General features: G+C 40.4%; 1 protein-coding gene across 2 annotated transcripts in view; it reads left to right on the forward strand.

The window, feature by feature from the left end:
• Positions 1–15,309, forward strand: part of ABHD2 (abhydrolase domain containing 2) — a 119,890-nt gene that overhangs the window by 69,993 nt on the left and 34,588 nt on the right. For both annotated transcript variants that reach the window (XM_008070615.2, XM_021718836.1), the window contains one exon: positions 1,930–2,097. In XM_008070615.2, coding sequence (XP_008068806.1) covers positions 1,930–2,097 — 168 coding nt within the window. The remainder of the gene's footprint in view (positions 1–1,929; positions 2,098–15,309) is intronic.

Here is a 15,309-nt window from a genome sequence, read left to right on the forward strand (position 1 = left end):
TTTTTTTCTACTTTAAAAAGGATTAAGTTCATATTTTAGAAAATGTGATGATTCAGAAACATTTCAAAAAAGAAAATAATAAATTATACTTTATAAAGATTTTCTCATGTCATAAAAGTCTAAAAGTCTTTAAAAACATAATTTTAATGATTGCTTAATATTCTATGATGTAGTCATAGACTAATTTAACTATTCTTCTATTGTTTGGCATTTAGATTATTTATAATTTTGTAATAAATAATTCTATAACGAGCGTCCTTATTCATAAAATTTTAGACAAGATTTCAAGAATTGGAATTACTAAGTCAAAGTTTATAATTCTTTTATTATTTTATTTTCAGGAACAAGGTCTTGCTAAAGTTGCCCAAGCTAGAGTACAGTGGCTATTCATAGGCATGATCACAGCACACTACAGCTTCAAGCTCCTGGGCTCAAGTGATCTTCCTACCTCATCCTCCTAAGTAGCTGGGATATAGGCACATGCCATTGTGCCCAGCAATTTATGAAATTTTTAAAGTTCTTTATGCATATTGCAAAATTGCTTACTAATTCACATTTCACTACCAGCATTAAGAATTTTTTTTTTTTTTTGAGTCGGAGTCTCACTCTGTCACTCAGGCTGGAGTGCAGTGTCATGCTCACGGCCACTACAGCCTCGACCTACTGGGCTCAATCGATCCTTCTGCCTCAGCCTTCCAAGTAGCTGAAACTACAGGCATACACCACCATGCCTGGCTAATTTTTTGATTTATTGTAGAGACGAGGTCTCGCTATATTGCTCAGGCTGGTCTCAAACCTGTGGGCTTAGGCAATCTTTTTGTAATCCCAAAGTGCTGAGATTACAGGTGTGAGCCACCACACCCAGCTGCAGTAAGAATTTTAAAGTGGTTTTTTTGTCTTGATTTTAAGAAAAATTATGGTCAGATTTAATAACCTAATATCACTTTTCTTTCAAAGAAAAACGTATTCACCTTTTCAATAGGTAATTCATACTCATGATAGAAAATTCAAAAGGGACTCAGGATAAACAAAGAAAGTATAAGTCTCTCTCCCACCTGTTTCCCATCCTTACCCCTCTCCAGTGGCATCCACTGTTAACTTTCTTATGTATGTTTCCAAAGATAATGGATGCATTTATAAATATAGAACTTTTTGTCCTCCACACAAACAATAGCATTATCAGATTTAATAACCTCAATATCATAACCCTTTTCTGTTCCTAGCTTTTTTTCACTTAGTATATAGGAGACCTTGCCATGTCAGTGTATATAAAGATGTCTCATTATTTGTTAGGGCTTCATAATATTTCATCCCTATACCCTAAACCTAGATGTTTAGGTTATGTTCAATCATGTGCAAAATAATATATATGTAATATATACACACAATATGTACAAAAAATATATATGTAATATCACATTTATATAATTTTACATATGCACAATTATATCTGTAGGATAAATCCTGAAAGTAATATTGCTGGGTCAAAGAGGTCTGTGCAAACACTACTTTTTATTTTTTCCTTTATTCATTCATGCATTTGTACAGAATTTCATACAGAAATTAAGCATAAAGTTCAGGAACTTCTGTAGTGATTTGACAGAACAATTTTATATCTGTTGAATCTAATAATAAAAAATTGAGGTTTATATGTTTTTCATTTCATTTTTCTAGGAATTAATTTTTATTGTATTTTTTAAAAATATCTGTCCATGACCAACCCTTCACTATAAATAGTCTGAGAGGCACTGACAGAAGGGAAAGATATTCCCCAGTTAGAAGGGAAAGATATCTTTCCCAGTGAAGTGAATGAAACGATGTATGTTAAATTTCCTCCTCCTGTTTTCTAAGCCAGTGAAGTGTAATTGTGTCCATTTATCATGTCACATTTATTGGTTACATCTGGATCTCTCTCTCTCCTCCCTGTAGATGATGTTACCATGGTCATCTGCCCTGGAATTGCCAATCACAGCGAGAAGCAGTACATCCGCACCTTTGTTGACTATGCCCAGAAAAATGGCTATCGGTGTGCTGTGCTGAACCATCTGGGCGCCCTGCCCAACATTGAACTGACCTCGCCACGCATGTTCACCTATGGTAAGCATGGGGCATGGCTAAGTGGAGTCCTCCTTTTGATGTTCTCACTGCAAGTACACTGCTACTTCTACTTCTTCCTTATTTTTTTTAAGTTTAAAATCTATGCCCATCTCCAAGAGATGGTGGGGCACACAGTTATAATAGCAACCAACTTGTACTGGGCATTTATGATGCTATGCTTCATAGCAGCCTTTGAGATGGCTACCATAACCACCCCATCTCTTAGAGGCAGAAACTGAAGCTCACAGGGGAAGGTCTTGCTGCTGGTCCCCTGACTGGTAAGTGTCAGAACAGGGCTGAGAGCCAGATAGATCAGGTAGCAGAGCTTATACCCTTCACCACTGTGCCATCCTGACACTCATTCCTCAGGACTCTTGTGACTGGCAGCAGGTAAGGGTATGATAAGGCATGTGAATTTCAGTGGAAAGGGAGCTTGGAACGTTAGCAACTGGATCTCATATTTAGACAAATCCTTCTTGACTTAAATTTTTAAAAGATATTATATATATGATCTTATAGAGATGAGGTCTCGATATCAGCTTGAGCCCAGGCTGGTCTCAAACTTATGGGCTCAAGCAGTTCTCCCACCTTGGTCTCTGAAAGTGCTGGGATTACAGGTATGAGCCACCATGCCCAGCCTCTTGACTTAACTAAAATCCTGTATTAGCTTAGATTCTGGCTTCTGAACTGCTCCTTGCTGATTCGTGTTTGCTTTCCTTCCAGATTATATATGTACACATAAATCATAAACACATAAAATATGCATCTGTATATAAACAAATATTTGGGATGTTTATGACCAAATAAATTATAACAAGTCTTAATGGAAAATAACTAAAAATTACATCTGTCATCTCATTATAACTATAATTTTCTATTTCTTCATCTTCTCATTCTGTTTTTATCAATATATATATAGTTTTTATTTAGCTGCAGTCATAATGAATATATCTATGGTAACTAATTTAAATAACTTTATATTCACTAACATAAAGATGTTTAATCTTTTAAGAGCAACATTGCTATTATTACTCTGTAATAGTTTATTTAACCATTTCCTTTGTAGGGCATTTAGATTATTTAAAGTTTTTCAACATTTTTAAATAATGATGCTATAAATACTGTATCTTGTACATAGAATTTTTTTTTCTTTAATGACTTCCTTGGAGTAAATTCCCAGTAGAATTATAGAGTCAACACTTTTTGTGCATATTTGTACATCTTGTTAGATTGTCCTCCAGCAAGGTCATATACACTGCCACTGATAACATACAAGGGTGCTGTCTCCCGTAAGGGCGAGTAAGAGAAGATAGGGAAACGTGAACAGTGCACCTGCTTTGTGCCAAGCAATGTGCTGGGTGCTCTGAGCCCATCTCCTCCTCTGTACTCACACTCATACCTGAAGACACCCATTTTACAGACTCTGTTCTCTTCAACAGTTTAGATAACACGGGCACATGGAGAATAGTAAGTATGTAGGAGACAGAATTGGATCCAGAAGGTAGAAACAGCCCAAATCTAACACAAAGGAGAGCAATGGGAAAAAATGATAAAACCCTGTACTTGTATATAAAGGTTGTCTGTACAGGTGGACGGTAGGAAGGCACGGCTTAGCTGCAGGACCAGGATGGAGACTTGGGAGCACTTGCTTTTTTCATTTTTTTTTGAGTTGGAGTCTCACTCTGTCGCCCAGTCTGGAGTGCAGTAGCCACTCCCGGCCACTGCAGCCTCAACTTGCTGGGCTCTGGCGATCCTTCCGCCTCAGCCTTCCAAGTAGCTGGAACTACAGATGCGCGCTACCACGCCCGGCTAATTTTTGATTTATTGTAGAGATGAGGTCTCGCCAAGTTGCCCAGGCAGGTCTCGAACCCGCCGGCTCAGGCAATCCACTCACCTCAGCCTCCCAAAATGCGGGATTACAGGCTGCGCCACCGAGCCCAGCCCGGGAGCACTTTCTAATGGCACAATGTACCAACAAGATGAGAAATGCCAGTGAGGACACTTAATGTGTGCCAGACATAGTGCTGATGTCTCACACAGACACAATCCCCTCCATTTCCACAGCAACTCATGGGACAATAAAATTCTGATGAAAAAAACTGAGGCGCAGAGAGGTTAGGTGGTTTGGGCAAGGGTATAGAGCCAGAAAGTAGAAGAGCTAAGACAGGAGCCTAGATATGGCTGCCTCAGCCTCCAGAATCATCTCAGAGCTAACTGCTCTGTGTGGGCCAGTTCTCTGCCCCCAGAGTGTTGCACTCTGGGCTATAGACCAAGGAGACCAGATTGGAAGACATTACCATACCAGGTCAGGGAGTCCAGCAGTTGAGGGAGCAGAGAAGAGCAGGCTCAGTGTGGGCTGAGCGCAAAGAAAGGACCTAGGTCAGGAAGTAGGCCTAGGTCCCCCAGCCCCGCCACCAACTGGCTGTGTAGCCTTGAGCAATTTGCATAAACTCAGTTCCAGAGTCTTCAACTGAAATAAACAGTGGCTACAATGAAACATAGGTTACTAAGGACTTGGTAGGGATTGATTAACATATAGTAAACATTTATTAAATGTTAGGTTTAACTCTTATTCAAACACTTCAAAGTCTGTTAGTATTGGTAGGGGATTAGCCATGCTCTGTGTGACCCAGATAAATAAGATATGTTCTGCAAGGGGAGACAAGACTATTAATAAAGAATTACAGTACAGTGTGATGAGTGCACTAATAGGGAGGTGCTGGTAAACACACTGTAGCAACATGGAGAAACTAACTATACTCCTAGGCAAGGAGGTGAGTTGTGGAAGAATGATTCTCCCCTGAACAACATTTGAGCTGGGTACTCAAAGCTCAGAAGCAGAGGGTGCTCATAAATAGTTGGAGCACATAAACAGAGAGGGAGTGGGCCAAAGGAGGATCGTCCACGCAGAAAAACAGCACACGTGGCTGCCTCTAGGAGCACAGTGTGTTTGGGCTGAAGAGCTGAATCTGAGCAGAAAACCTATGGGGATGAGGTGAATCCTTCTGGGAAAAACTTCAGGCCCTTAATTTTAAGAAGTAATTGATCTGTTTCCTTGTATTTGTTGTTGTATTTTTGTTTCATCAGAATTTCATCAAATGAGCCAGGCTCGGTGGCTCAGCCTGTAATCCCACGCCTTTGGGAGGCTGAGGTGAGTGGATTGCCTGAGCCCGTGGGTTCGAGACCTGCCTGGGCAACTTGGCGAGACCTCATCTCTACAATAAATCAAAAATCAACTGGGTGTGGTAGCGCACGCCTGTAGTTCCAGCTACTCGGAAAGCTGAGGCGGAAGGATCGCCAGAGCCCAGTGGGTCGAGGCTGCGGTGGCCGGGAGCGGCCACTGCACTCCAGTCTGGGTGACGGAGTGAAACTCCAACTCAAAAAAAAAAAAATTCTTTAGATCTGAAAAATTAAGTTTAGGATATTTTATACTGCATTTTATTTGAGAATATGTTTGTGAAAAAAATAAAGGAGATTATGTATCTGCACTAATATTGAGCCTGGCCAGAATTTTCCACTTAAATAGTGATTAATTTTTTTCTTCTTGCCCCAATATGAGAATTAGAGATCAGTACAATTTTTTTTATTAACTAAAGATTAATTTAATTCGAAAACAAGCAAAACAAGCAAGCAAACAAAAAAAAACCTTGTGTACTTGGAAAGATTTGCTTTATAGAGATTCATTACATGTCAGAAAAATTATACAAAGCAAGAAATACAAATCAATATGCCCCCCATTTTAAAAAGCTAAGTATAAATTAGATCCTAATCAAAATTTTCTGACTTTCTCTTTTGCAAAAAATTGATCTTTCTTATATTTTTCTATAATTGTCTATAATTAACTTGTGGGTTTGCATTTCATTAAAAATAAAAGCACGTGGAATCAGATAAGCCATACCTTCAAAATTTTAAATGAAATAAAAATATATGATCTTTCAAAATGAATATTATAATGCATATATGGACAGTTATAAGAACTTCCTTGGGTTTTAAAGCAGTAAGCTTGGAATAATACCCTAGTTTCTTTTAGTGAAGTATCATTAAGGGACAAGTCATTTTCCTAAAAAGCTTTACAGCCCTCCGTCGGTTTTGATTTACACAGGGGCTGAGGGATGGAATTTGTTTGATTTTTCTCTCTGAGCTCAGTTCTACTCCAAGAGCATGGGAGATAGAGAAATTATAAAACACAATCCCAGTTCCCAAGTAGTTTCCAACTTTGGTGAGACATCAAGATCAATCCCCCCACAGAGATTGTACATAAATCAGGCCCCCTTTAGGAAAAATAATTTTAAAAACTACAGACACAAAATTGAGGACAAGAATGAATACTTACTACCAGAAAAAAAATTCTGATAAATTATTGAAAGTTTACAGATTTAGGTGCCTTTCTCCTCAGACCTTTCTATACAATGTACTAGAATTTTTTTTTTTTTGATTTGGAGTCTCACTCTATTGCCCAGACTGGAGTGCAGTGGCCGCTCCTGGCCACCGCAGCCTCGACCTGCTGGGCTCCGGTGATCCTTCCACCTCAGCCTTCCGAGTAACTGGAATTACAGGCACATGCTACCACGCCCGGCTGATTTTTTGATTTATTGTAGAGATGAGGCCTCGCCAAGTTGCCCATGCGGGTCTCGAACCCACGGGCTCAGGCAATCCACTCACCTCAGCCTCCCTAAGCGCGGAATTACAGGCTGAGCCACTCAGCCCAGCTTTAGTTCATCTTTTAATTGTTGAAGATCAGTTTATCTTTTAACCACTAGGGGATAAGGTCAAACAAAAGTGACCTTATAAAGTTAAAGATTAAGAATAAAAAAAAAAAAAAAAGAAAGAAAAATTAAAGATCTATAATTCAAACACTTTGTTGAAATAAAAAAAAAATAAAACATTTTTGGTATCTTGGAAGCTATAGAGAGAAAATGCTAGTGTTTTTGTGGGTGCTGATTGGTGTAATTTTAGTTACATTTTGTTTATTTAGTTATATGTTTTTAATGTTCCTCTGGACTGGTGAGTAAGGAACAATGCTTCAACAAAGGTGACATAATACGACTATATTAGAGCAAAGTTTATGTTTTTTATTTTTGGCCAATAAACGAAGGCAGCTCAATGGTTAACATGCTAGAATTGAAAAACCTTTATCACAGCTAATCATGTATTCAGTTTATAAGTGTATTAGCTGTCTACGTGTGGACTCTTTTTTAGTTCGAGTCTCACTCTCGCCCAGACTGGAGTGCAGTGGCATGCTCCCGGCCACTGCAGCCTCGACCTGCTGGGCTCTAGCAATCCTTCCCCTCAGCCTTCCAAGTAGTTGGAACTACAGGCGTGCACTACCACACCCGGTGAATGTTTTTTTTTTGATTTATTGTAGAGACAAGGTTTCACCAAGTTGCCTGGGTGGGTCTCGAACCTGTGGGCTCAGGCAATCTACTCGCTTTGGCCTCCCAAAGTGCTGGGATTACAGGCTGAGGCACCGAGCCTGGCCTACGTGTAGATTTTCTATACTTCAATGCACATATATTTATTGACCTTTGTTTCTATACCTAGTGCTGTTATTAATTTTGTGATAACCTAATATCTGATAGTATTAACTCTGACTCATTGCTTCTCCAAAGTGTCTCTTGTTTCTCTACTATTTATTTCTTTCATTTGAACTTTAGAATTATTTTGTCAAGTTCTGTGATGAATGTTTGTATTAATCAAGATGAGCTAGATTATGCTGTGAAAACAAACAGGTACCAAATCTCAGTGATTTAAAAACAAAGATGTGGCGGGCTACAGTGGCTCATACCTGTAATCCCAGCACTTTGGGAGCCCAAGACAGGAGGACTGCTTGAGCCTAGGAGTTCAAGACCAGTCTGGGCAACATAGCAAGATTTTGTCTCCACAAAAAAATCAAAAAATTAGCCAGGCATGGTGGTGTGTACCTGTGATTTCAGCTATTGGGAAGCTGAGGTAGGAGGATTGCCTGAGTCCCAGAGATTGAGGCTGTGGTGAACCATGATAGTACCACTGCACTCCAGCCTGGGCAACAGAGTGAAACCCAGGTTCAAATAAATAAATAAAGGACAACAGAGTGAGACCCTGACTCAAATACATTTATATGCACATACATATATACAAAGATGTACCTCTGCCTCAGACTACGCACCCATTGCGGCTTAACTAAGGGTTCTATATCCCCCATTATTATCGTCCTCACTCACAGACTCAAACTCACGGACCAGCTACCAGTTGGACCATTATGGGTCTCACAGAAAGTGGCAAGAGAGTGGCTCTCAAACCTTCTGTCTAGAAATGACAGAGGTCACCCCTGGTCACAATGTATTAGCCAAAGTACACTACATAGCAAAGCCTAACTGCAATGGGGTGGGAAAGACACATCCTTCCCTGAGAGGGAAAGTAGTTTATTGGTGAACTCTAGCACAGTTTACCACAAGTTTTGAATAGGAATTTTAATTTCTAAAGTAATTTGGAAAAACTTAGGAGCATGGCCTTTTTCTTCAAGTCTTCCTTTATTTCTCCCCTAGAAAACTTGTAGTTTTCTTTGTGTAGATCAGTGGTTATCAACAGTAGAAGCTCCCATGGGAGTGTTAAAAGATACCAGTGCTAGGACTTGGGGAGTCGAAGGTACAGCCAGGGTTTGTCAGAACCACAGATATAAGTCCTATACCTTATTTCCTCTTTAGTTTTATTGTTGTTTTACTTTTTATTGTAGAAATGTTCAAAATATGTAGAAGTGGGAAGAATAGTTGAATAAACCCCAATGTACCCAACCTCAACAATTATTCAACTCACGGACAATCTTATTTCGTCAAACCACCCCCTTCTTGCAGCCCCTCTCAAAGATTGTTTTGAAGCAGTTGCAGATAGTCTGTCATTTCATCTGTGACTATTTCAGTGTATATCGTTAAGATAAACAGACTTTTTTGTAAACTTTTAATTTGATAGGGCTATCGTAATAAAATACCACAGTCTGGGTGGCTTATACAACATAAGCTTATTTTCTCATAATTCTGGAAGCTAAAAGTCCAAGATCAAGGTGTCGACAGGTTTGGTTTCTTCTGAGACCTCTCTCCTTGGCTTGTAGGTGACTGCCTACTTACTGTGAATTTACATTGTGGCCATCTCTCTGCGTGTCTGAGTCTAGTGTCTCTCTGTGTTCTAATTTCCTCTTCTTAAAAGGATACCAGTCATATTGGATTAGGGTTTGCCCTAGCCTCATTTTAGCTTAATTATACCTTTAAAAGCCCTATGTCCAAATACAGTCACATTCTCAGTTACTTGGTGTTAGAACTTCAACACATGAACCTTAGTGGGGGACACACAATTCAACCCACCATATAAACATAACAATAGTATCCTCACAGCTAAAACACTTAAAACAGTATTCCTAAATAGCAGTTCAATTTCCTCCGCTATAGTCTTTCTTTTTTGTTTCTTTTTTTCTTTTTCTGAGATGGAGTCTCACTCCGTCGCCCAGGCTGGAGTGCAGTGGTACTCTCACGACCACCCCAGCGTCGACCTGCTGGGCTCCAGTGATCATTCCGCCTCAGCCTTCCAAGTAGCCAGAACTACAGGTGCATGCTACCATGCCCAGCTGATTTTTTATTTATTATAGATAGGAGGTCTCACCAAGTTGCCCGGGCTGATCTCGAGCCCACAGGCTCAGGCAGTCCACTCGCCTTGGCCTCCCAAAGTGCTGGGATTACAGACTGAGCCACTAAACCTGGCCTCTTTTTTTTTCCTTTTTAATTATAATTTATTCAGTTCAGGATCCAAGTCAGGCCCATATATTGCAATTAGCTGATAGGTTATGCCTCTTTTGAATCTCCTCTCTTCACTTTTTTTTTTTTTTTTGAGTCAGTGTCTCACTCTGTTGCCCATAGTGGAATGCAGTAGCAGGATCACTGCAGCCTTGAATTTCTAGGCTGAAGTGATCCTCCCTTCTCAGCCTCCCAAATAACTAGGACTACAGGTCCATACTACCACACCCAGCTTTTTTTTTTTTTTTTTTTTTGTAGAAATGAGGTCTTGCTATATTGCCCAGGCTTGTCTTGAACACCTGGGCTCAAGCAGTCTTCCTGCCTCGACCTCCCAAAGTGCTCCCTTCACTTTTAATAGACTTCCAACCAAGCCAGCCTCCTCCACGTGGGGTGATTGATGTGACATTATGGGGGCACTCTGGATCCCACAAGTCAAGCTGCCTGATCCACCCTGAGCATATGTGAGTGCAAGGAACTGGCCCCGGTAATCACCAGGTTCCAAAGGGACTCCCAGACCTGCTAATCAGGTCTGTCCAAATTCTCTTTGGAAGGACCTTCTGTGGTCTTCACTTGGCTCCTCCTTGTCTTTCAGGGTTCAATGTCATCTTCTCAGAGAGCCCTTCCTTGACTTCCCATCTAATGTTGCTCCAGCCCCAGCCCCAGCCACAGTCATTCTCTAATGCCCCTCTTAACCTTCTTCAAGGCACTTAAGATTTGAAATTCTGGATTTGTTTTAATAATGTGTGAACTTATTTGTTTACGTGCGTATTATTTGTCTCTCTATCCCAAATGTTCACCCCAGGAGAGTAGGTGGCTTTTGCGGTCCCTGCTCACTCCCCAGTTCCTAGAGTCCTGCTTGGCCCATAGAAAGTGCTCACTGCTTCAGTGTCTACTGAATGCTGACAGAATGAAGACCAAAGTGATAGGTGTGAAATGACAGTTTGTGGATGTAGGGTGATACTCTACAAACTAGCATGTCTCAAACCAGTGCACCCTATATGTGAGGCTTCTCTCATGTACATCGCTTCTCTCTTGAGCTGATGCCAGGCGTTCAAGTCACTGTGAATACCTTTTTGGCTTTTTGCAACTGTGGTCTTGACCAGAAGAAAACAAAAGAGGGCATTCATATGAAACCCCACATTCTTCTCTTCCTGTTACATAGCCCCCTCAGATCTCTCTGAGAAAATTATAAAATTATAAAAGACTTTTCCCATTTATCAAGCTAACTCTGTTCCAAATCACATAAGCACTAACCCCTTGTTTTTTGGACATCTTTACTGATGCGATTAGAAGTTGTTGAAAACAGTTCTCTCTTGCACAGAAGAATTTCCTAAATGGATAACTATGCATTTGTGTGACTTAGATCCCTTCGTGCTGCCTTTGAGAGATAAACTCATTAAGGAAAATCCTTCATGACAGCAGTTACCACTTATCTCACACGAATGAATGCCCGGCTTGTGCTGAGTTTTCATATTACTTCACTTGATCCTTACTGCCTTGGAGATAGGTTTTAATTCGCACCCCACTTAGGCAGGCTAAGTACCTTGCCTTGGGTCATGAGACTAGTTAGTCAGAACCAGCTTTCAAATTGTGTGATTCTTTTTTTTTTTTTTAGTGTAAGGGGGCTGGGCAGATCACAACTCCTAGGCATCCCACAAAGTAGGCTGGTCACCTTAGAGGCAAACTGTGTAATTCTTAGCCCCAACTCAATACCACCTCTGATATAGTGTCCATTTTCTATTTAGGATATTGTTCATCAGAATATAGAGGAGCAGGGGAGATATTTGAGCATTTAAAAACAAATTTTCCAGCCGGGCTCGGTGGTTCAGCCTGTAATCCCGTGCTTTGGGAGACTGAGGTGAGTGGATTGCCTGAGCCCGTGGGTTCGAAACCTGCCTGGACAACTTGCGAGACCTCATCTCTACAATAAATCAAAAAATTAGCCGAGTGTGGTAGCACTCACCTGTAGTTCCAGCTACTTGGAAGGCTGAGGCAGAAGGATCGCCGGAATCCAGCAGGTCAAGGCTGCGGTGGCCGGGAGCATGCCACTGCACTCCAGTCTGGGCGACAGAGTGAGACTCTAACTCACAAAAAAAAAAAAAAAAAAAATTTTTCCTTGGCCAAGCTTATTGCCAGGGTTTGTCCAAAAATAATTTATACCAGTGGCAACATTTGCATAAACAGAGACCAGATGTTAGTTTTTAATTTTTATATTAGCCTGTAATCCCAGCACTTTGGGAGGCCAAGGCAAGTGGATTGACTGAGCCCGTGGGCTTGAGACCAGTCCAGGCAACTTGGCGAGACCTTGTCTCTACAATAAAAAAAATTAGCTGGGCATGGTAGCACGCACCTGTAGTTCTGGCTACTTGGAAGGCTGAGGTGGTAGAGTGAGACTCCAACTAAAAAAAAAAATTTTTTTTCCTCACTTTGATGGTAGTGGTCATTACTGTTTTTACTGATAGCTGTCAGTACATAGCATTTGTTGTGTGCCACATTCTGAGTACTTTATATGATGTGTTAAATCTGTCATTCTCATTTACAGATGAGGAAACTGAGGTCCAGCAAGGGTGAATAACTTGCTCGAGAACACAGTTGATAAGTGGGCAATTCAGGTTTCAGACCTAGGCACTTTCGCAGTCTAATCTCAGAGTCTGTGCTCCTGAACAGCAGGCTACATTGCCTCTCCATGTAAGAGACTGCATCCTGCTGATACTTCTAAGGAGTAAGGAAGTAGTTACCAGTCAGATACATTACAGATTTAAGGCAAAAAAATATCCAAGAGCCTCTCAGAACCATGGAAGTGGTCATGGCAGGGGGTTGTTCTCTGATCTTTTGTTCACACAGTGTCTCCAGATATTCATGGGGCCAGCCTCTATGGTGAGAATACAGGTGTGAGTCCCTGCCTTCAGGAAGGTCCCACTCTATAAGGAACAGCTCACCATCAGGGGCTGGGTGCAACATCAGTCTAAGGTTATTGCCAGGGTTTGTCCAAAAATAATTTATACCAATGACAACATTTGCATAAACAGGGACCAGATATTAGTTTTTAATTTTTATATTATTTGGTGTTACTCTCTTGTACCTAGTATGCCACTTAGAGAGATTTGCAGAGGAAAGGCCTGTGTAGGGAAAGAGCCTGTGTTTTAGAGTCCAGAAGATGGGGAGCTGAATACCTAGTTGAGAAAACTGAGGAAGACTGTTGAGAAAGTTGGTCATAATATAAAAGTATGTGGCATGGAGTCCAGCAAATACCAGTGCATGATTCTGCTGATTGTCTTTATTAGTCCTTCACCCTTAGCTGGTGTTTTTTTGTGAACCAACTTAGAGGAGGAAAAACAAACATTTACTTAAACAGTTAAATGACCTTGCCTCTCCATCAGCTTCATACAGTTGACCTCGCATGAACTTTTGAATTTCTGCAAGGACCAACTAGAGAACCCTTGTTGAGCATAACTGTTTCTTTTTCTTTTTTGAGCTTGGTCTGAGTTATGTGTACAGGGCTGGCCGGGTCCTGGTGACTATTTTACAGAATGCAGGGCTTGGTTTCCAGCTGGCCAGTTGCAGTATTGGCCTCCTGGCCAAATCTGGTCAGGCCACACAACTCTAGCTCAAAGCTACTGGCTTCTATATTTAGAGTCAGCTCTTAAAATCAGTACTGGAAATATATTTTTATTGTGCTACATGCCCTATTTGCTATATTTTAACCATCTAGAAATTTGTATTCTTTAAAAATATAATTTATAGATTTTTTTAAATATAGAAATTATTCAATATTTCTCTTGTTGAATTAAATTAAATGACATTAGTGTCTCTGAGCAAAAATAAATGAGAAACAGAATGACTAGTAGCACCCAGAAGGGTGAAATTTACCAAAGTGTCATTTAAATTTTTTATTGTGCCAGGCACAGGAGCATGTGTCTATAATTCCAGTTACTCAGGAAATAGGCAGGAGCATCACACGAGGCCAGTAGTTCAAGACCAGCCTGTGCAATATAGCAAGACCCCATCTGTGCAAAAAATTTTTAAAAATTAGCCAGGACATGTTTGTAGTCCCAGCTGCTTGGGAGGCTGAGATGGGAGGACCGTTTAAGACCAGGAGTCTGGGGCTGCAGTGAGCTCTGATTGTACCATTGCACCTCAGCCTGGGAGACAGAGTGAGATCCCATCTCTTAAAAAGAAAAGAAAAGAAAGAAATAGGTTAGTCCACTGGATCAGGCCAATACACAACCCCATCATGTGGATGTGGGTGAGATCAATGAATAACACTTGAAAATAAAGGAAGATGAAGAAGTTGTAACGATTTTTTTGAAGTATATTCATTATAAAAAGCCTAGTCTTTGATTGAAGCACTGCAGCAGTATACATGTTGGCTTGCTCTTAATTGACTGAATTGATTTTCTGACCCAGACAATGTTGGAATGTGAGTGTTTTTCACTGGTGCTGCCCCGGGGACCAATAAATTCGGGAAGCATTCTGCTCCTTCTGTCTTTGGCCAAGTGCCTCATCCCAATAATCCAGTGTTCATGTTCAGAGCAAAGAAGAGCCAGATCCAATCCACCAGCCAAGGAATGAGCTGAAAACCAGCATTTTCCAGCTATGGTTATTCTGGCCTCCACATCATATCTTCATATCTTGAAGTTTTATGACCAGAATGTTAAGAGCTAAGTGACAAGGGGTCCTGTGAGCTTGATCTTGATTCAAAAAGAGAAAAGAGTTAAGGCTTTCAAAAAATATCTTCTATATCAGATGAAAGAAATAAAAATAACCCGGCTTTGGCCCCCAGAAAGTCCCTTTAAAATCATGAGCTGTCTAAGAACTTAACACTCATTTTTGACCAAAACACCAAGCTGGGACATTTGGCATTAAAACTGGCCTCAAAAGATTTAAATTACTTTTTCCGGTGAGTTTAAACAGTGAAGAAGTGGATCCTTCCCTTATTTCTAAACTCTTGACTTTCTGGCATTAGTAATCAAGCTGCAAGGAAGTACCTGAGATCACAGCATTATATTCTCTTGCTTGAGAAGGAGCCCTTTTTTATCCAATTGAGTTTAATATTGGACTTTTTTTGTTCTTTAAACTATCTATTGGAGTCTCAAGGTAAGACCAGAAAACTTTGCCTTGCTTAGAGGGCAGCATTTCAGTCTTGGAAGGGAGGGATGCCCTGTATGTGGGGTGACCATATAATTTTATATATAAATTAGGACACTTTTGAGAGTACAAGCGGACCTTATTAACAACTGCATCAAAACAACAGATTTCCAGGACTCTCCCAGACAGACTAGGATGTATGGTTAACCTACTTATAGCATGCTGTAGAAATCATCCATGTTTCAGGGCATCTTGCTGTAGGAGTTGTAGACAATTATTTTTGAGGAGCAATCTATTTTGGGTTTTTTTTGTTGTTTGTTTTGTTTTGTTTTGTTTTTGAGTTGGAGTCTCACTCTGTCGCCCA

The sequence above is a fragment of the Carlito syrichta genome, unplaced genomic scaffold, assembly GCF_000164805.1.
Source record: "Carlito syrichta isolate Samal-C Ts95f unplaced genomic scaffold, Tarsius_syrichta-2.0.1 Scaffold313872, whole genome shotgun sequence".
In the NCBI taxonomy this organism is placed as follows: domain Eukaryota; kingdom Metazoa; phylum Chordata; class Mammalia; order Primates; family Tarsiidae; genus Carlito; species Carlito syrichta.